The sequence below is a fragment of the Enoplosus armatus genome, chromosome 10 (genome assembly GCF_043641665.1).
Source record: "Enoplosus armatus isolate fEnoArm2 chromosome 10, fEnoArm2.hap1, whole genome shotgun sequence".
NCBI classification, from domain to species: domain Eukaryota; kingdom Metazoa; phylum Chordata; class Actinopteri; order Centrarchiformes; family Enoplosidae; genus Enoplosus; species Enoplosus armatus.
The window spans coordinates 22,208,561-22,230,497 of NC_092189.1; the positions used below are offsets into that span (position 1 = coordinate 22,208,561).

The 21,937-nt window shown below is 42.0% G+C and overlaps 1 protein-coding gene across 1 annotated transcript; it reads right to left on the minus strand.

Moving 5' to 3' along the window:
• Positions 1–16: 16 nt before the first annotated feature.
• sec24b (SEC24 homolog B, COPII coat complex component) lies at positions 17–21,835 on the minus strand. Its single transcript, XM_070912974.1, has 24 exons — positions 21,686–21,835; positions 20,348–21,025; positions 19,705–19,854; positions 17,876–18,007; positions 14,341–14,424; positions 13,499–13,662; positions 12,642–12,826; positions 12,285–12,387; positions 10,327–10,453; positions 10,095–10,204; positions 9,691–9,803; positions 9,415–9,533; positions 8,815–8,870; positions 8,491–8,697; positions 7,543–7,666; positions 6,968–7,126; positions 6,610–6,783; positions 6,202–6,312; positions 5,740–5,915; positions 4,931–5,068; positions 4,473–4,577; positions 3,702–3,794; positions 2,928–3,031; positions 17–1,042 (listed from the first exon to the last, which is right to left on the minus strand). Exons 1-24 carry the CDS (start codon positions 21,777–21,779, stop codon positions 928–930), a joined length of 3,621 nt encoding a protein of 1,206 aa, XP_070769075.1. The 5' UTR covers positions 21,780–21,835; the 3' UTR covers positions 17–927.
• Between the last annotated feature and the right edge of the window lie 102 nt (positions 21,836–21,937).

Below are 21,937 nucleotides of genomic sequence, written 5' to 3' on the forward strand. Positions count from 1 at the left end.
CAAGCAGAGTTCTGTTTTTGTTTTTTATTTAATAAGCTGGTTCATAAATTATCGCACATAAAAGATTCTTTTCAATAGTTACAAAGTGGATAGCAACTTCAGTTAGCGCCTGGAAAAAATAAAACAAATGAGAAGAAGATTGTTGACAGTGGAGGGGCGGGGGGGGGGGTTTGATCTCGACAACTCAGGAGTTGACACAGTGGAGGAGAGAAGAGGGAGCCAACATGGGGGGTTTCAACATCCAACCACTGTCGAATTATACTCCCGTTACGCAGACGGTTGTCGTCTATCCTCAGACTAGCAGCAAACAAAACGGTGACATGCGTTTCGTATTTCAAAGCACGTGCCGAAAAAACATCAGAAGGAATGCTTGTTTCTGTTCTCCAGTGTATTCAAAATAGTGAGGAGGGGAATAAATTATTAAATCAAACAAAACAAAAAGACAGAACTAGCTACATGTGAGGCTCACGAAAACAAATCAAACTAAAACATGTTGAAGTGGCATCTTCTTGGCTCGACTTTCCCCTTCGATGGATTTGACGAGAGGCTGAACGGGGGTTTGACAGTGGTTAAGAGGCAGCGAGGACACGCTGGACAAGCGTTTTCATAATTCATTTTTTAAGTGGAACAAATCCCCGTTCTTCATCTATTTATTTCTGTAATTCTTTATTCTTCTCTACAACTATCCCCTCCTCTCCTTCTGATGGTCAAATCCCAGCTGACCAATGAGCTTTGAGGGTGGATTTGTTCAATCGAAAGACTGTTTAGGAGGAACGGGAGGTAACCCACCTCGCTAAAACTGGTCTGGAGGCGCGATGGGTGTCCGTCATTGGCTAACGCTAGTTTTCACTCTACAAGGCCGAAATCCTTTTCTCGATCTAGTTTGAGGATTCTAGCGGCCAAAGTTTCTCTCTGTATGATGGGAGCCTACTTGGACATTTGCTGCTGAATGTGCTGCAGGAATTCAAAGTAGGAAGAAGCCGACTCAGACCGATCCTCCACCAGGTGCTGGAAGAAAGTAGCTTTAGTCGAAGCATCATCCCTGCAGGAGGAAAAAAAAGACGAGTGTTAGAGGGACAGTGCACTTGGTTTGAAATGTTGGATTCCATGTAAGTTTGGGTGTGTTTGTCTTCTTTTAAAGGGGTTATTATATTTGCACTATTATGGGAAATGTTTAAACTTCTCAAGTGTCAACACAAGAAGACGAGAACTGCCTGAATAAAAGAGTTAAACTAGAATCAGTAAAGAGAGGTACAACTCTGAGCAGAACTCTCAAGCCAATATTTGGGATATTTCGTTTTGTCCAAATAGACATACATTTTTTCCCCAGGGAGAAATGTGGGGTTGGTGAAAGACACTTAGTAGATTAACAGGTAACCATCTTAATAACTACTTCCTCATTTCTCAAAAATGCCAAACATTTGCTGGTTCCAGCTTCTCCAACGTGAGGGTTTGATGCTTTTCTTCGTGATATGATATTAAACTGAATATCTTTGTGTTTTGGGCGTTTCGTCAGACATCTGAATAAACAACTTGGTCTCTAGTAAATTATAAGAGCATTTTCACTGTTTTCTGACATTTCATTGGCTCAAAACTCAATTCATCATCAACTGAGAAGATTATCAGCTGATTAATTGATAATGAAGATAACTTCAAACATCCGTTCAGCTACCGCTCAGTCCATTTGTACCAACATCAGCCGTCCAAAAACACAGTGTTGTCAACATGTGGTTGAGCAACAATGAAGTGCCACAGAGGAGGAGAGACAGGAAACAGAAAAAATGCGTCGCCTGTAGAAGCCTTCACCACTGCTGTCAATCAGTGACCTCATTGCTTACTATGTGTTTACACTGGAAATATCTTTCTGTCAACCTCAGGCCGATCTCTGCAGGGAGAAGGATTCCACTTAAACTGGCCACACCCGGTTTCTGTGTGCTGCAGGGATGTCGACAGCAGGTTGCTGGAAATGTGAGCACGTTTTCCAGAAAGCCGACAACAGCATCTACAGTGCCGTCGGCCTTTTCTCTTCAACAGATAAAACATCACACACAGGATCACATGTTCAGATGGCCACAGGTGTGACAGCCACTTCCTATTGATGTGAACTGGACAATGAAGTACGGCTGCAACTAATTATTAGCGTCTTCAAAATTGGTTGTTTTGTAAGACTAATAGTCCCAAACTCAAATATATTCCATTTGTAATGATGTAAAACAGAGACAAGAAGTAAATCCTCATATTTGAGAAGCTGGAACCAGAGAATGTTTTCTTGATAAATGACTTTATTGACTAATCATTTCAGCCTTCCTGCCCCACTACAGGCTGACCGTGACCTCTGACCTCAATCGGGACTTTTCATATTTGGGTGTCTTAGCTAACCCTAACCCTATTTTCCTTTTGGGTGGAGTAAAGAACAAAGTGGGGGATTGTGTGGCTATTTCAGTGCTCTAAAAAGAAACAAAAATAAATAACAAGCTGAAGGTATTTCATATTTCCTCGTCCACATCTCAGCCTGTTACTCAGAAGATAGTGATCTCCCACACTGATTACAGCAGCAGAAGAAGTAGTAAAGGCAATCAATACAAACTTGCTTGTATTTGTAGTCCTTTCTACTGAACTTCAAGCTTGGAAACTGTCAAACTACTGAGCCTTCTGCTGCTGGACCCTCCTGATTTTTGGCAGCTGGTAATGTTGGTGGTAGGAAGTGAAACTCATTTTGCGGTAATTTGAAGTAACGGTTGAAAACTGTCATTACCTTTTAGCAAATTTTAAAAACATGAAAAAAAAGAAGAAGAAATGACCTCTTTATGACCCTCTCAGACTTTCTAAATCACAGCAGCTGGATATTAAGAGGACGTGTACGGTCACACTGGACCCCAAGTGTTAGTAAAAGTCAGATGTGAATCCAGATGTGCGGCACTGCTTACTTGACGACGTGTATCATGGAGCTGAACGCTCTGTTGTCCTGCAGCCAGTCGAGGAGCGCTCGCACTCTCTCAGACAGAGGAGTCTCCAGCTCAGGAATGTGACTCTGGGATTCATCGAGAGAAAGAGAGCAGAACCAAAACATCAACATCATTGTTTTCACTGCCGTGTTTCAGATAGGAAACATGGTCCACATAGTCCATCTCTCTCGGCTGCACAGTGTGGTTAACAGGAACATGCCAGTGGTTTGGAATGTGGAAGTTGTAGGTGGCTCTGGGATGCATCGAACCCCTTTCTAGAAAAATACAATAAGCAGCATAAACAAGTGCTGACTGTTGTTGTTTGTTCTGGGTGTCACCATCACGCCCACAGTGTGGTAATGACAGAGCTTTCCAGGTAGCTGCACTGTTTGTTAAAAGGCAGAAAAGCTACACCAGCAAATCTGTTTTGCTGTATGAGTTGTTTTTTCCCCCCAACAATACAGAGAGAAATGCAGCGCGCTTTTATTGTGAAGCAAAACTGTGACTCATTTTCAGGGGAAATGTGTACAATGCTGCATTGCATCATTCAAGCAGCAACTAGGCGGTGGGGTGTGTGTGTGTGTGTGTCAGTTCAAGATGCAAAACAATACCACTGTTTCCCCAAACAGTCATTCTGTGTCATTTCCTGATTCGTTGGATGAGGGTGAAATCTCCTCCTACTTTTCAACTGATGAACTTCTCATTTTCGAAATGACAGCTTGTATACAGTTTTGTATCCGAGTGTGTCTTACTGACCATGTTGGGGGGTATTGAAGCGTAGTTGGGGCAACCCAGAACATCTCGGATGAACATCTCGTTGCAGCATTTGCCGATCCACAGATAAAACACCTGCACAGACAGAGACCAGCGTCAGTGCAGAAGATCTAATCTATCCTGATACACATTAAAGACAGATTTGTTTCAAATCTAAAGTGTTTCTCTATAACATATAAACACATTTGTGACTAAATAAGCAACAATAGAAGTTAAAGGTTCACATGTTATTTTTTAAGAGTTAAACACACAAAAGCTTTGAGTGGTGGATGGAAATACATGTAGGATGTATTGCTCATTGTAAGAAGGTTTCCAGGGCCTTTACTGAATTACTAGTTTTAGCACCTCATTTCAAATATCTGCAGCTGCATTCCAGGAATAAAACTGTTCATAACTGATATTCAGTTTCTTCAGATTAAATTCTTTCTTGTCAAAACACTACAATGATTCAGTCCTTTTGTTTTTGTCGTGGTCGAAAATCCCCTCAAATCAAACTATATGACACAATGACCGTAATGCTGCTGTTGTTATGTTGAGGCTCATAATGACACAATACATGCCCACAAAAGGGCTTAAACAATGAGCATCACTTATCCTCCCTGCAGGCCAAAATAACACTGCACACAACTTGACAGATTTGTGGCAAAAGAAGAGACAATGAGGAGAAATAAACATCATCTCCAAAGCCCCTGACATTCTGAGGAACCACGTCCTCGTAGCGTGAGTTATGAGTAAATAATACTGAAAGCTTACGTTGCCACAGTCCATGAGGAAAGCTCCATCTCTGCTCACCCTCTCAGCAGACAGGTGGAGCAGATGAGGCTGGGGAACCACTGTGTCGTTCAAATGGAGCGCCCCCTGCAGGTGTGACACAAACAGTGCAATGGATTAGTTGGGGGACATCAAAGTTTGTTCCATTAATTTTGGTGTTATTTTCATATAAATTCACAGTAAGTGTACAGCGAGCGTTACTCGTTTTAAAGTCCACACTCTCAGCTCCCAAGGCCTAGGATGTAATCATTTAACAAGGAAATCTATCATTTGAAATAAGTTTTCAGTTTATTTAAAATGATCTCCACTAATTATTTAAGTGTAAAGAAAAGTCTGATGTCAGCTCAACAAGTTCTTCACTCCCACACTTTGATTTAACTTCACTCTGACTCATGAAATATAATTGAGTCTAGTCTTGTTCAGTCTGGTCCGTGTCCTACCTGGTCAGACATGTTGTCCAGCTGGTACAGGTCTGGATGAACCATCCGCATCAGCTGCTGCAGCGGCTGCGTCTTGAAATCACACATGGCGAAGACCCGCTCGTCCAGCCGCGTGCTGGTGCCTGTCCGCAAGGCTTTCTGGAAAGAAATAGACATCTTTTTAATGTGTGTGTTAATCTTTATTTTATTTAATTTCTTTAGGTTTTGCTAGTTCCCGTTTTTCAGCCTAATGGAGGTTGGGAGAAGCTCCACTGCAGGTTATAACTGTCGGACAAAATAGAGCTGAATTCTCATTTACTGTCTCTGACCTGATTTTCTGAGCCACTGGAGGATTCAAACAAACATCTGCTAAATCTGCTAAAATCTTCATTAGATCGCTAGAGCCCTTACAAATACTAATTGAAACTCATTATATTGTAATGAAGGTGGATTAAACTAAAGGCGTCAAACAGTGACAAGTAATTATACTTTAATCTTAACAAAGCATTTTAGAAGTGGAAATAGTTTTTAATGTTTAGGGTGTGAGAGTGTGTCAGAAAGTGGACACACCCTGGATGAATGAATGAATAAGTCCTGGGAGGATGAATACAGTCATTGAACATACAGAGAGTCTGTATGACTGTAAATCCAGGCTTTGTTTGTGTGTAGTGGGAGGGGCAGTGATGATGTAAAAGCAGTTCATATTGTAGGAAGTGTAATACTGTGGATTGTTAATGGGTGGGTGTTAATATGTGTGATGTGTTTTAGTTGCATGTGTGTCTAAAGCTTGTAAATAATCAATGTGACGTGTGTATATCGAGCAGCCACACCTGTTTGAGCAGAGAGAGGATGTAAACGGGGAAGAGGCGCATGGCAGCGGGGACGACGAGGCCGGACTGCTGCAGGTTCGACACGTTGCTCTTATAGGCGCTCACAAAATCCACCACCGCATTCACCAGAGCATCACGAGCATCTGACAGGCTGGACGATATCGACCGGTCGATAGCTGAAATACAGATGTAAAAAAGATAAAGACGAAAAAAAGTGTCACAGCAAACAGTTCTATAAGTTAGCACATCTGTGAAAAGGCTATGACATGTCTGTATCTCATGAGGAGGACAAACATTTTATGTTTCTACAAACGTAAATTTCATTAAGCTTTCATTTGCAAGGAGAGTTGTTGTACTCTACTTCCATTTCTTCCCTGTAGCGTTTATTATATGTGGACAAAAAAGTTACAGCAATGTATTGAAAAAGATCGTGACAGCTGAGGGTTTATGCTACAGACTCACCCATGTTGGCTAGCAGACAAGTGATGGCCTGAACATCAGCTCCAGCATACACATCACTCAGCTGGTTGACCACCGGCAGACACATAGTATGGACCCGGATTCGTCTTTTTCCTACAGAGATAGGAGGACGAATAATCAGAGACAGTAATGCTATTTACAGATACCATCATTAGTATTCACAAATTTTACTAAGGAGTGCACACTTTTTCAGCAGCTCTGCTTCACAGTGGCACTTCACATGTTCAGCCAACAAACCCACAGGCTCCTACTGTTGGCTGCTGGAAGGTTTTAATGGTCTTACTCTCGAAAGAATCATCAGAATTTAGTGGTGAACGATGTACTTTGCTCACTGACCCACACAGATTTTCTCACCATGATCAAAGTGTGTGTGTGTGAGAGTTTGTGCACCTTTACTAGATGTGTAGAGCAGAGCAGCCTGGAAGCAGGCCAGAGACGAGTCTGCCAGAGAGTCTTCAATTGACATCTGGACAGCGAAGGCAGAGTCTGGGTTCACATTGGCCAGAGACAGCAGGTCGGTGGAGCGCACAAAGAAGTTACCGTGGAACGTATGGATGGATAAACCTGAGGGCAGGGACAAAAACAATGTTTGAAAAATGTACCCAGAACAAGTAAAGAAGCTCTAAAAATATACAAACACATTCAGTTGTAAAAGATGGCTAAATGTGAAAACCTTTTCTCTCCGTTTTGTCCTTCTGTCCTCTACAATAGACAGAAACAGAGCATCTGACTCCAGTGACCCAGTTACCTTTAGTGCATCGTATTCTCATGACCGCCTCGAAGCCAATCTTCCTGGTGAGGTAGCGCTCCAGATCTCTCTGGAACTTCTCCAGTTGAGCCGGGTTGTGGATGTAATGGAAGGAGGGGTAGTAAAAGATGCTGCCCGCCGAATACTTGGAGATACATGCTGAAGAACAGGAGGAAGAGGAGAGGAGAAGTATTAACTTACAATTAAATGACTCATTATTAGAGTGATAAAAACGTCCCTAGTGTTTCTCAAAGGTAAATCTGTCTTTTGAGTATGCAATATTCCCCTCCTGTAAGCTTTAAAGGTGGCTCTGAAAAGTTTCTAGCTTGCTCCCCCTGAAGACAGCAGCTGTAGTAGAAGTTATAATGCATTGCAATTGTGACCCTTAACAATAGGTAAGAGGATAATGCTGCTAAGAGGAAGTTTTGACCCAGTAAACCAACAGTTGTAGATATTTCACTCTGAATCAAAGTGGTGGGCCAGCAGCTTAACTAACTGACTGACATTCCCAAGACCCAGAGGCCTTTTGTGGCTTAAGAGATGGACATTGAGGGTGAAATGTTGGGTGTTCTTACATAGTGAGGCAAGGTCAGCATACTGGGAGCTGAGCAGGAAAAGATCCACCCCTATTTGTTGACCTGAGCAGTCCAGTGCGAGTTTCTTATAGAAGTCTGTGGCTGGGCCGAGGTGCTGCACTCCCTGGAAAGATACAGACGTATTACAAAAAGATAGGCTCTTGTTCTGTGTTCTGCTCTGTACAGGAAGAAATCACCACGAACAGGTGTAGAGAGTTTTACTTTCCTAAGCCTCCTGTGCCATTAGATACACTCCTTTGATGATCTGAGTGTCCACTAAATGATGTATGATGTGGAAAGGATGCAGACTGAGTACAGTCTGGCTGTGTGTTGTGTGATTTGTTCATTACTGGATTTGTGATGAGTACATTTTACATTTCCATGTTTTTTTATTTTCAGCCCAAATTCCTCCTGAAAGCACAGAAGCCAAACTTTCCCTGAGAAAGAAAGCACATCTGTTCGTAGTTTGCTATATTCATGATTTTTGGACACCATTGCTGTAACTTCCTGGCAGTTTATTCAGATCAAAAATAGAACACAGATGATGAAGATCAATAAATCACAGACCTGGCATGACAAAAATACAGACCCTCTATGGATGCTCTTTCTCTAAACTGAAATGTGAGATCTTGTTATGACGCTGTGGCTTGTAATAAAAGTGAGTTATGGAAGGTATATAAATATTACATAGCCCTGAGAATGCCAGGTATAAATCCACACAATAGGGGATGTGGAAGAGTCATTTTCTTTCTATAATGTCTTCTATCATATGGTTTGGTTTAGGCTTCGTGAATCAAAGGCTGGTGAATTGGTTAAAGATGGAGGTAAACATTTACATAGCTGGACAAAAGATAAATAGCAGCAACCACAGAAACTTAAACTTTATCATCAGTACCTCAAAAAAGAAAGACATACACAACCGTAAAATGTCTGCCCTCTCATTCATACCTTAGTGCTTGAGCGCTGGTTGGGGTCTTCCCTCGACTGTAGCGCACCGGCACCCAGAGTCGGCAGCTGGGTCTGAAACACTGTGACGCGGCCCCCAGTGGGCGACATGAGCTTGAAGGCGGCTTGTAACGCCGGGCCGAGGGCGCTGTGGGTCTCCCTGCTCTGGCTGAACATGCCCGGCAGCGACGTCAGCAGGTCGTTCACCAGCTGGAGGAGGAAGAAATAAAACAGAGAGCGAGGGGGTTGAGCAAATAATGACAGAATAATGGAGGAATGTGTTGTAGTTGTAGCTATTTATGTTCCCAAAAAACAAAAAGGGTGTACCTCCTTGCTTTCCTTTAGGTTCACCATTAGACTGTCATGAGACGGTATGAAGACATCTGGAAAAAGAGGAAAAAAAACAGACATCTGGATCACAGCAGACAGATTTATGGCATGATTTCCTGAATATTTTACTTATCAAAAAAGTAGCCCAAATGATGAATTGGTACCTGCAAAAGTTTTTCAAAGATGTGGATAGTGTCTTGCATTAAATAACCGATATCATTGAAAGTATTGAAGAAATCATTAGTCATTAGAAATCAATGTTTTTGTAATTCATACTTTTGTAAATTAGTCAGCAATACAAAAACAATACAAATCCTATTTTTCCTGTAGTCAAGAACATGCCCTAATCCACTGTATGTGAGCATGCTCTAAACTAACATGCTGAATCCTAATACGCAAGTAAAATATAACTGGAAATGAACAGGGTTACATATCTCAGTGAAAAATTATCAATTAAAATTTAAAAAGAACAAAAACACTTTCATACTGAGACAAAGATCAGATGTAAAAATGTGCAGTACTGAAATGACTTTTCACGTGTTTTTCTACTTATATGAATAAAGTAAAATCTTTGTGCATCTAAGAGTGCAGACATACCGTCTATGTCTGAAACCACCAGCATCTGTGGCTGGGACAGCCCCTCCTGGAGGTTGTAGAAGTGGATGGTGCTGTCGAAGGTGACGAAGCCCACCCTGGTGCGTGTATCCCCGGGCAACCTGAAGCACATAACAACCCTTTGTCAAAACTGGATTAGGTGGAAACATAACCATCAACCGTTCATAACCATCTGCTTATTTTCATCTTGCAGTCATTAAGCAAACTCATACATCAGCCACATGTATGTTTATTGTATTGACTATCAACAGCACTCACTTATCCAGGTTCTCCAGTAGTAATTCACAGAAGTACTTAAGGTAGCCCGCCTCCACAGCATTGTGAGACACATCGAGAACAAACAGGTAGGCGGCCGGCTGGGGGGGCCGCAACTGAACACACAAGAGAGGCAGAACAAACACACATGATTAGTGGGGATGGATGATACAGTCTTAAAACAGCTGACAGGAAGTGGAGTTACATTTTGTTTTTATTCCAATTAAGTGTCCCCGAACATGTATGTACTCTCTTTTTCTTCTGTCTGTTAAATTTAAGTTCATTAACGTTGCCTCCAGATGTTGTAGCACCAAAACAAGAATGCCCTCTAGTGGACATACAATCACACTACATGAAAACGCACAACTCCGCAAGAACAGCCAAAAGTTACAGTCGAGTCATCGTACCATGTAGTCTGAGGAGGCAATGAACTCCACAGTGGGGTTTTGGACCTCTGGTCTCTTATGGGGCTCGCCATACGATCTGGTGACTGGGTTGTACATGAACTCATCTGGAACTGAACAAGAAAGGGAGGTATGAAATGGGAAATACAAAATAATGAAATAATAAATAAATTATAGGACTGGACACACAGAAAAAGGACAGAAGACCCAGAATAACTCATGATTTGACTCATACCATCATTGACCCGATAACAGAGGTTGCACTTCCACCTGCGCTGGTCCAGGAAGGTGACAAACGGGTTGATGTAGGTGCGACAGGAGCGACAGCGCACTATTGTGTTTGATGTGATCACCGGCAACTGCTGCAGAGGGAGAGAAAAATGGAGTAAATACTGAGGAAAAGTACAAATGTGTCTTGTGAGCTGAACATTTTCCATTTCATGTTTGTTTTCTAGTTTACTCTCAATAGTGACCTTTTCAAAACATTCCTCTCTTCATGCCTCGGCAGACGACTGAAGAGAAGCTTTGTTTCCGTTTCAAAGAGAATGTGGTTCAATGAATCTTTGGGACTGTAGTCTCAGTTTGACCCACTTTTTTGTTTCTGTCTCTTATGTTTCTATGACTGTGCTCTCAAGGACTTCTCCAGTGTCACCTGAAGATGTTCTTCACTGTTTCCTGTTTATTCTTCAGTACACCTGAGATCTACACAGTATATTAGTTCCACAAATTCCCGCAACTTACAAGACACCGACATACATTATACAAAAACAAAAGCCTGCTGTCACCAGTTTTGATTGCTGTGGAGGCTCCAAAACATTATTATACAACACCAGGCTGATCCAGGTCAAGGCAATTTCAAGTCACTTTTGTTTATATTGCCCAATATCACACATCACAAATTGGGGGCCTGAGGGGGCTTTACAATGTGTACAGCATACGGCACCCTCTGTCCTTAAACTCTTAATTGGGAAAGTGAGGTTGACTAGCACATATTATGAAGTGGTAGTAAACAAAGCACATTTGATTTGGAACTAAAGCATATTCATAGCGGTTTTGTTGTTTATAAACCATCAGTGGTGCCAGGATTTAGAGGTGAAACTGTGGAGGAGAGCGAATGTCTGTTTTATAATTCAAATCACAAATTATCACAAGTGTAGAGTTGTGTAGTGTGAAATTGGCAAGTGGTGTGTAGCACATGATGAGTGTGAAACCTGCATCCATCTACTATGAAAGCATCAGCAACCGAGCTCTGATGACTGTTGCAGAGCCTGAACCTGCCTTAGCCGCCAAAAAATCTGTCCGTTCTTTGGAGACTGTGGATGCACTTGGCAGTTTCAAGGTTGTGAAATTAAATCAAGGCAAATCATATTTTATTCAGTGAGTCCTTTGTAAACCTACTTAAAATATACTCAACCCTCTCACAAGGTTTTCCAGCCTTCCACACAAAACAACGGCAAAACTATCAACCTGCCACTGTTGCTGCTTGGGTGAACAGCCACTTCCAAACTTTTTCCAAAACCATTTAGCAGTTCTTAACTTCCTACTCGTCTCCCTCATGGTATCAGCGCATCCCTGTTCTCTGTCAGTTGATACCACATCAACTAATGCCTCTATAAATACATCTTCCTGCACTTCATCATCATTCTCCTCGTCCCGTCTGTCCTGTGCTGTCACAAAGAGCTCGTAACCCGTTCAGTATGTTATGAGTGAATGAAGTTTACATGTACGTACTCTTCTCCCAGTCTTCAGTTAGTGAAATAGTATTTAAGTAATAATCAGCAACCTTTTCATATAATCACATGACCCTGAACTGTAAGCTCATACCAAAGCCTTTATTTGGTGTTCTCTCCACTAAATCTTTTTCTGCACAGATTGGGATGTGTGTGTTTTTTTTTCACAAAATAAACTCCAGAGGTTTGTTTAGAAAAAGTGAAACAAGGAGGGAGAAAAAAGGGGCTTCTCTGACAAAACATCAAGAAAACATTCAGCAAAGCTTGCTACTGGCCCTCAAATGAAGAGAAAAACATAAAAACCCAAATCACCTCAAATGTTCGAAGCCAATTTATCTATGAGACAGCTGCCGAGTTAACAATACAGTACAGCAAACCTTGCATGGAACATGAGACAAAGATATTGCATCTGGACATCCCATTGTATATTGAGTTTTCAGGGGCTTTAGGCATCATATCATACCTGCAAGTCTCTGAAGGGGTGGAGGAGGAGGCCCAGAGGGAGCCGTGCCTTGTTGAGTAAAGCCTGTGTCTGGGGGATGCTGGTCAGGGTACACCTGAATGTCCTGATCAGCAGAGAAAGTGTATTAGATAACACATCCACAGATAAGACAATGACAGAGGGAGAGATTCAGTGTATGTATGTGAGGAAGAGATAAGAAGTTATGGTCTTTGAATTATGATGTGTGTTACTTGTTATTTGGAGGTAAAATAGTGGATGTCAAATGTTGACTTTTGTGATTCAAATGCTACTGTAGTCGTTTCAGGAAAAAAAATAAACGTACATCCCAATAGTTATACCCCCCCACACTTTACTTACTGTGGACTACAGTTGACCTTCTTGAGGTCAGCGCTGAGGTTGGGTTCGGGGGCTTCAAGGGGCCTGGGGGGCAGCAGGCTTCTCTCCTGTAGCAGGTTGACCGGACTCAGGGCCTCCACCTCCAGCTCTGGCACCCCGCTCAGCCCCCCCAGGGCCGCAGACAGCTGGGACAGGTTTGGGAATGGCTGCACAGGAGGCAGAGAGACATGACTAGTGTTTACTCTGGTGATAAATCAGGACTGGTGTGTCAATACAGACAGAACACTGCAGCTGCTGCAAGAGAGGATGAGAATTTTAAATACGAGCCTAATTGAAAAGATCAGTGTTGAGAGAAAGTTTCTCTACCAACTTTACCAACAGTTAGATTTAAAGGTTATTTTGTCAAATCTCTTTACACTCTTACACTCTCTTCACACTGCTCTGCAGGCACAACCGGAAGAGGATGTAGAATAAATATGCAATCCAATGCAACAGCATGTCTCTTTCATATGTTTTAATACTTTCTGAACAACAATGGAGTATAGCAAGAATAGGCTATACCAGGCAACACTTCTTAAGGAGAATTAATTCATTGTTGGTTGCAGTCTCTACAGGGGAAAAAAAATAACATCAGCTTCATCCTTAAACCTGCAATAACAGATGTTTTTTGGCCACTTGGGGCAGCAGAAACAAGTTACAAACATAACGTTAACATATCATCACCTTTTAAGTTAACATGGTGAACTTGTTAGCAAAGAGCTGCTTATCGCGGATTGACAGTTAAAGCTTTTCACTTGCAACTACGAAATAATCGCATCAACAATAACATAAAAACAACATAAAACAAAGCATCTATTATATTCAAGCTGTGGCCTCACCTGGGGGTACTGCTGGTAGCCTGACTGGCCATACGGGTCATGAGAGGGGGAAGAGTCAGTGTGGGAGGCCGGTCCCTGCCGATAGGCCGGCTGCATGCTGGGGTAACCATAGCTACCATAGGGCGCGGCCTGGTTGGTTATATCGTTGGAAGGCGGCATGGAATCTGGGCAAGAGAGAGTTCAGCATTAAAGAAATCTGATGCATGTTTAGACAGCAGGGGTTTTCAATCTTTTAACATGATTACAGCAAAGATCAGTGAAGCTGCTTAATGCATTTTGGAAATATAATATATATGTAGGCAATGTGTGTGTGTGTGTGTGTGTTTGTGTGTTTGTGTGTTTGTGTGTTTGTGTCCCATTTTCATCACAGGCTTTTACATAATTTGAGAAGTGCATCTCATCATCCTTTCACTGCAGAAACATATCACCTCTCTTGCTTGAACTTGCTCCAACACATTTTTACTTTTTAAGTAGAAAAACATTTGGTTATTTGGCTAGATATAATTAGTTTGTTATGTTCTGCATTGTTTATTTTTTATGTTTTGCTGATCCTAATTCCATCAACCTGTGTATCTATGATCATTGCCATACCTAAATACATGATACATTTCCTCTTGTCAAACTTAATTAAATTCTTAGAATATAGCGTTATAGAAAGGAATATTTTTTGGGGAAATGTTGTTTATCATATACCCTTACCATGACTGCAAGTAATAATCAATTGTCTCAATAAAAGCAGCAACTTCATGAAATCACAGCCCTCGTGAGCAGATTCGTAACGCGATATATGTGTGTGTATGCCCATCATTTAGACGAACAGTATGTTTGTGATCAAGACATACCTGGATAGTTGCCCCCTTCAAGGGAATCATAGCTGTTGGGCACCGGAGAGGCACTGCCAGTAGTGGAAGAGGACGTGTCACCACCTGAGAGAGGCAAAGAGAAAGAGTGAAAACACAAAATGCAAAGACTGCTAAAGAGGACTGGAAGAGTAAAGAATGAAATTAATGTGGATTAGTAAAATAAAAAGCACATCAAAGTACAACTAAAGAAGCAAAACTAAAATAAGACAAATGAGCAATAGAAAGATAAAAAAACAAAAGGGACGGCCTGAGAGAATGAAGGACAACAACCGTAATATTAAGTAAATAAGAACGAAGGAAGGCCAAGATAAAAATTGAAAGAAGAGGGAAAGAACAAAAGATGAAAAACATAAAAGAGAATGAGTTTTTGTTTGGCCATGAAGAGGGCTGTGTTTGGACTCCCTCAGGCCTCAGAGAAACAGGAGAAACAGATGAGGTGAATCCAGGAAAGAGAACGTGATGAAAAGATGCACTTAAGTCTTGAACAAGCTAGCATAGGAATGTTTAGTGGAGTGCACAGGCCTCTGAAGACAGAAACATCGGAGTAGCAAAAGATAACAGACATTATGTGATGGGTACAGAACGGCATCATCTCTCGCTCTCTACAACTCTCAATTCTTTCTGATTCTTCCTCAGTCCATCGCCTTCATTTACACTCTCTCCCTTTCTCTTTCACACACAGACATTGTAAACAATGCAGGTCTTCAGATATTTAAACAATACTCATTTTTAAAAATCAACTTTAATGATGAAGGAAATGCATTCAACTGTCAGGCCTCAAGGATACACAAAGTGCATGTTGGTGAGTACCACTAAATGTAAATAACTGTTTATTTACATGAAAACATGAAAGCTCACTTTTCCTCAACCTCCTTCATCATTTTTAACCTTTAGTTAGTGATTTCTTACATTACACCATGACACCCACAGAGAGAAAGGGGGCAAGAAGGTGATGAGTTGTGTGCATCAGTGTACAAACAGTCCTTATTAAAAAGTCACAAATTCAACAGGTCTTGTAGATTGGGCATCATGGTGGCCAATAACACACATACCATATAACAACAATGTCCTCCCACTCTCTCACTTCCTGTCTGATTCTCTGCTGTACTCTATCAAATAAAACCAAAATGGCCAAAAATAATCTTGCCAAAAACAGTCTTGTAGTTGCATTGCATTTTGGTCTATTGCAGCCACTTTTTTTTCATCCAATAATGTCCAATAATGAATATGGTTTCCCAAAAGGATTACAAGGGTAGAATATTTGAATGAACCCATTAATCCATGTGGGCCAAAATGAGGGATCAACAACAGAAAACCAAGACACGACAGGCCTCTCTCTCTGGCTGAGAGCTCATTGGACGGGACAGGATCCAATTATCTCCGACTAAATCGGACCAGCAGGCTACTGGATTATCTGCTCTGGAGGAGGAGGAGGAGGAGGAGGAGGACACCAGGACAGCTTAGCCTTCTTCCTCCTTCTCCAAGATTCTTCTGACACCTCCACCTCTTCTTCTTCTTTGTTCTGTCAGCTCATAGATTAATAAAGGGGATGCTACCCAGGGATTACACGAGCAAAACAAAACTGCTCACTGTGAGCCTTGCAGCAGACTTCTTCAGCATAGTTTTCCTTTTTCGTCTAAACCTCAACTGTTTTTTAGTCACAAGCCCACTTTGATAATCAAAGCTCCATTCACACTGTGGCCGACAGTGTCCCCTTTCTAATCCGTTTCTCACAAGTGACACTGATCTGATTATCTACAATCAGTGTGAACAGGGAAAAAACGCTGCATGGAGTCTGTAGATTTTCCTGAGGAGCACATATCTACTACAACTGGTAATTTCTTGCAGCAGACAACCTGCGAGACAGTCTGGGGAGGATTGGAGAACAAGCTTCTGTTTTTACCATAAGACGTGTAAATGAGTGCCAACTGTGCAGACAAATCTTCAGCCACGAGCGAGCGAGTCAGCAAACACACACACACAGAGCCTGAACCTGCTGGCAGGGGAGTGTCTATATTTAAAAACTTGTTAACCTCTGGCTGATGACACAGCTCCTGAGGGATAGTAATCAGCAGAACAACTGAGTGGTACATAACACACATAGGTATGAGACTGTTTAAAAACAGTTCAGTATTATGTCGTCCAGATATCATAAGAAGTAAAAGAAGTTACTTTTTCCACACAGACTCAATCTCTTAATCATATTAAATAATTAAGTGTTTCCTTGTAAGCATATGAATTCAGTTTTAATTTAACTTTAATGTGATGTAATATTAAAGCAACATCAAGTGAACATACTGGTGTTACATGTTGGCATTAAAATAACAGGAACTCAAAAGCATTTTTTAAAAAGGTGATTATTTCCATTAGTTATTTTAGCAGAGCTCACTTTTTCAGCCTACCTGGAGGATGCCCACTACAACCCCAGTCTGATCTGATGGCCACTGAACTGTAAGAAGGTTATTCTCTTGATTATGTTTTCAATGAAACAAGTAATTATTTAGTCTATCAAATGTCAGAAAATGGTTAAAATGCTCATCACAATTTTCCAGAAGCTTCAAACTGTTATTTTGTCTGACTAACAGTCCAAAACCCAAAGACATTCAATTAACAATAATATGAAAACCAAGAAAGGCAGCAAATCCTAATCTTTTAGAAGCTATGGCCTGGCATTTATGCTTGATAAATTGTTGTTGATTAATTTCCTGTTTATCGACTATGTGTTTCAGCACTAAAGACCTTACAACAATTAAGTTTCAAAAAACTTGCAAGTGAGCTCAGAATAAGACAACATCTAATCATATTGACGGCCAAGAGTTTAACTACTATCTGCGTTCTAAAGGTTTGAGAACACACTTACTGAACTTACTGATTTTCTTCCTCCATCAGCAACCACACTTGGTGGTCTGCTGGTAACTGGAGGTGCACTACAGATGGATGATCCTGATCAAATCCCAAAGACTACTTGAGTGAGGGAGAGCTAGACAGAATGCAAGAATGACTTCCACTGCATGACAACCAAGACAAGCAGAACCTGGCAGGAGCTGTTAAAGATAAACCAAAATGCTAACCCACTTACCGCTCACCTTTCTGAGAGACACAATTTGATGGAGCAACAGAGCAGAGTACACACAGATTTAAAAGATGATTCAGTTCCAGTACTGATGTCTGTGAGGGGGAAAGATGATGAGCACTGGGTAAACTTTGGAAGGCTGTTGAAGAGGGGGCGGGAAGCAGAGGGGAACATATGATTAGTCTATTAAAAAGGGGAAGGTACGAATGATGAGCAAACTGATTAAGTGTGTTGGTAGTGGGAGCTGAAGCAACAGATGGCCATCAGACACAGAAGAGGGCGTTGCATGGGTTTGAGATGAAAACATGGTGTTGGTGGTGTAGATTTTTTTTAAGGGGGATGCAAAACGCTTAAGGGCATGAGAAGGTTTAGGACAGAGCTAATGGGGATGGAGAAAGTGTTAATGAAGGGGTTATGGGGGAGGAAAAAGCTAAAGCAGACCTGCTTCCTCATCCTCCTCCTCCTCATCATCATCATCATCAGAGCTGGATGACGAGGGGGCTGCGGCTGGGCCTGAGGTGGTGGCAGAGGCAGAGCTAGCTCCACTATTTGCAACATATCCATACTGCATGCCTGTTGGAAGGGGGGAGTGGGAAAGGCACATAAGAAAACTGTCAAGACTGGGTGATCGACGGCAGACGGGCGGCGGTGGTCAGGCATTAAACTTTATTGCACGTGTTGTGTGTGAAAGTATATGTGGTGTGTTAAAGCAATGAACTGACTTCTTCCATTCATTGATAAATGTAGGTGGTGGGTTCCCCATTTTGTCAGACAAACTACCTTTAAAACCAGTACTGATGATCTTTGCTTTATTTGATAAACTTCTCCAGCAAAATTTCAATAAAGATAGAGATATTTTGAATTTTGTGGCAATGAGAGAGGGTGAGAGTCACAGCTTGTTTTGCACTAAGGTGTGTTGCTTAGCATCTTGCTTAACATCAACTCTATGTCCAAGTCTACATGTGAAACGAGTAACAATTTAGAGGCCAACTGAGAATTTGGTGCAAAAAATAGGTCCAATCCAAATAACTTGAAACTTACATGTACACATACTTTGGTGTAAAAGTAGGCATCAAATATCACTTGGTGTCAAACTGATTAGAGCACCTGCAGATGTGTTAATGCCCGTGGGACACAGAGTTGTTTTCACAGGCAAAGGGTACTCCCAAATCAGCAAATTGCATCACAATAACTGGCCACAATAATCACAATCATTGCATTCAGTGTTACCATATAGCTCTGACCCAGCTAAAAATAATTTGACCTCTTGATTGAACACTAATTAAACACTTGAAATACTCATAACAACAAGCCCTGCCTTTTAATCTGTTCCTCTAAGAGAGGCGTGTCCTTTGTTTGTCCTGTTATTCTCATGCTGTTGTATAACATGTTTTCTCTTGCCTGAGGCTAATATCACTGGGACAGTGGAACAATATTTGGGCGCACATTTTATTGGCCAAAGGTATACTTTCTTTCTTCGAAGTGAGACTATGCAAAAGTCAACTGGGTTTTGCAACCCAAATTATGATTAAATGCAGGTGCAGCTGGTGCAAGAGTCCTTTGGTCTTAACCTGCTAAGCTGACAGTGGAAAAATTCACAGGTCACAGCCAAAATAAACCAGCAGCTGGCTGGTAAGTGGTAAGCTCCAACCTGAAACCCTCATATTTGTTTAAATACTCGCACCTGCACATTTGAAAGTGTTTGTGTGTGTCTGTGTGTGCAACAGATTATGTGTGGTAGATTTCCAAAGTGCAGCTGTCAACATGTAAACCATTCACACATACTCAGAGTATAAATTTAGAGCAGGATTTCAAACATCCAACCTGTACATCTAAACATAGGCTTGTTGAAGAATTTGCACCAGAAAAGACAAAAACCAGGCACCAGAGCACAGCAAAACCAAGAGGTGTAATTTTTCCTATAATGACTTTAAGTTCAGACACCAAAAGAAAGCAGGTTAGAAAAGAAGTTTTCACTTCAAAACAAATTCCAACCAAAATACAAAGATCAAATAAAAAGGACACCTTCTCAAACTACTGCACGAGTGTGATGTTTCTTCTGTAAGCAGTGAAACAAAAAACAGGAAACTGATTTCATGTTGACTTGGCAGTTTGTAAAGTTTCAGATTTGTATATACACAAACATACACGAGACTCAATGCTAACATTCCTCGCTTAAAACATTCAACAGCCTAATTTTACAAGCTGCCGTTCATCAGTACCAGCAGCACTGAAGTGTGTATTGTGTCAGAGTCTTAAAAAAATGTTACCTTGGTGGCGGCCCGGCGAGGAATGGACCGAAGTGGAGGGGGTTCCTGAGGGCGGTCGGTCTGCATCTGGACCACCACTGCTGTGAGTGACCCCGCCGTAGGAGTCATAGCTCAGAGAGGCCTGGTGGCTTTGGTCATAACGTTGGTGGACTATGGTTTGGGAAGCAATAAAGAAGAAAAACACAAAGAATAAAAAAGGTCTGATTCCTGAATGACTGACACGCAGGAAATACAAGAAGTACATACAGCATTAAAACTAGAAACAGACTTTTGAGTCTTCTCAACTCTACAAAACTACACAAAATAACTTTCTAGGAAAGCTGAATGGTTATTTGGGGGGTTTACACGAGTACAATTATGTTTTGATGATTTTTCACACTTATATTGGCTGAAACAAACATTGATTTTTGTCTTTGCACAATTGCAGGTGCAAAAACAGATTACACCTTTTAGCCATGCCTAATCAAGGTAAGTGACTTGGAGAAAAAAGTAAAAGACTATGACACTTTTGTTCTGTAGCCAATTATAATCAGTGACAAATGTGGAACACAATAATGCAAATTACAAAATCATCCAAGAATTTTGTCTCACTTCCCAGACAGCAACTGATCAGCCTCAGTTTACATCAACCATTCATACATACCTGTGCTTCCTTGACCATTGACTGTAGGTGCCAGTTGACTAGCCGCACTGTACCCGGGCCGCACCGCTGTTGTGGAGGCTGGCCGAGAGGTGCTGTACTGATGTAGGGGTGCACCCATCTGGGTGGGCATGACTCCAGGCGTGGAGGTGCTCTGGGAGGAACTCAGGGTGCCATACTGACTACTTCCGGGCGCAGACGGATAAGAAACAATTGGGTACAGGGGAGCTCCATGGGCACCAGCTGGCGGAGGCACCAAACTGGGCTGCTGCTGCTGCTGTTGAGACTGCTGTACTGGGGGAGTGTGGTATGATTGCTGTCCATAGTAGGATCCTGGAGTGGCATACGGCGGATGCTGCTGCTGCTGCTGGTTGTACTGGGCATTTGATGGTGGTGGTCCTGAAGAGGGGAGGGTGGCATATGGCTGAGAAGGAGGGGCAGAGCTTGAGGGAGCAATGTATGGGGAGGGTGCTACATGATGCTGAGGAAGGTGATGGTGCTGCTGTTGTTGTTGCTGATGGTTGCTCTGGTAGTAGTTAGCACTGTGGGCACTGTTCGTGATGGGTGCTTTGTTGGGAGCAGGAGTGGAGTGGGCAGGAATGGTGGGGTAGCTCTGTTGTTGAGGTGGGGCTCCATAGTAGCCTGTAGGTGGATACATGGATTGGTATGTCTGTGCTGGACCTGAAAAGAGGGAGGGGGTGGTAAAGTGGACGTTCAATGAGCTTAGTGTCAAAAATGTCTATTCTTACTTCAGACAAGCCAGTAGGAAAACCTGGCAAATAAAGTAGTGAACAGAGGTTATCACTGGCTGCAAACAACAAGCTTCATCAGCAGCTGTTACTTCAGCAGTGAGGGTTGATACCCAGTGAGCTCTCAATTGAATATGCATCCCTGACAGCACAGCAACAGTCATCAATACAAAGTAAATCATTTCAGTGGAAATTTAATCGACTGGTTGTTTATCAGAGCTTCAACGTAAAGCGGACATTGTGAAATGATGATGCGCAATCTGTCACACAGCTATTATCTTGCTAACACATAGCTGTCGTTTTACGTTAGCTAAACCTTTACCATTAGCTTTATGTTAGCCGTTATCGCCTTGGTTTCAACACCTAGCTAGGTTAGCTCCTAAGTTAGCTTTAGCTGAAACACTCACAGTTTTTGCCGAATTTAAACGTTGCTTTAACTTATACTTTATGTTACTATTATAATTAATACCAGATGACAGTTGTACAAAAAAAATAAAAAATAACTCAGCGCCTGACAAACTATCTGGCTAAACAGAGGGTTAGCATGCTAACGCTAGTGAGCCGGCTAATCGCATCATCCGGCCTGCTTTACCATTCTGGAAGGGGGGCGCAGCTCCACCGTTCGGCGTCGAGTTCTGGCTGTAGCTGACGGAGCTGTTTAGGTTTGTGAAACCCGGCGCAGACATCGCTCGGTCCTCCCGTCCTTATGCCCACAGATACACGGGTGGGTAAATACACATGAGCTAAAGTGTCCCAAAGCCTGGTTTCACCCCCAGAAAATGCGGCAGAGAGGCTGCTGCTGGTCAGTGAAGACCCGGGCAGCCTGGCCAGGTCCGCTCGGCTG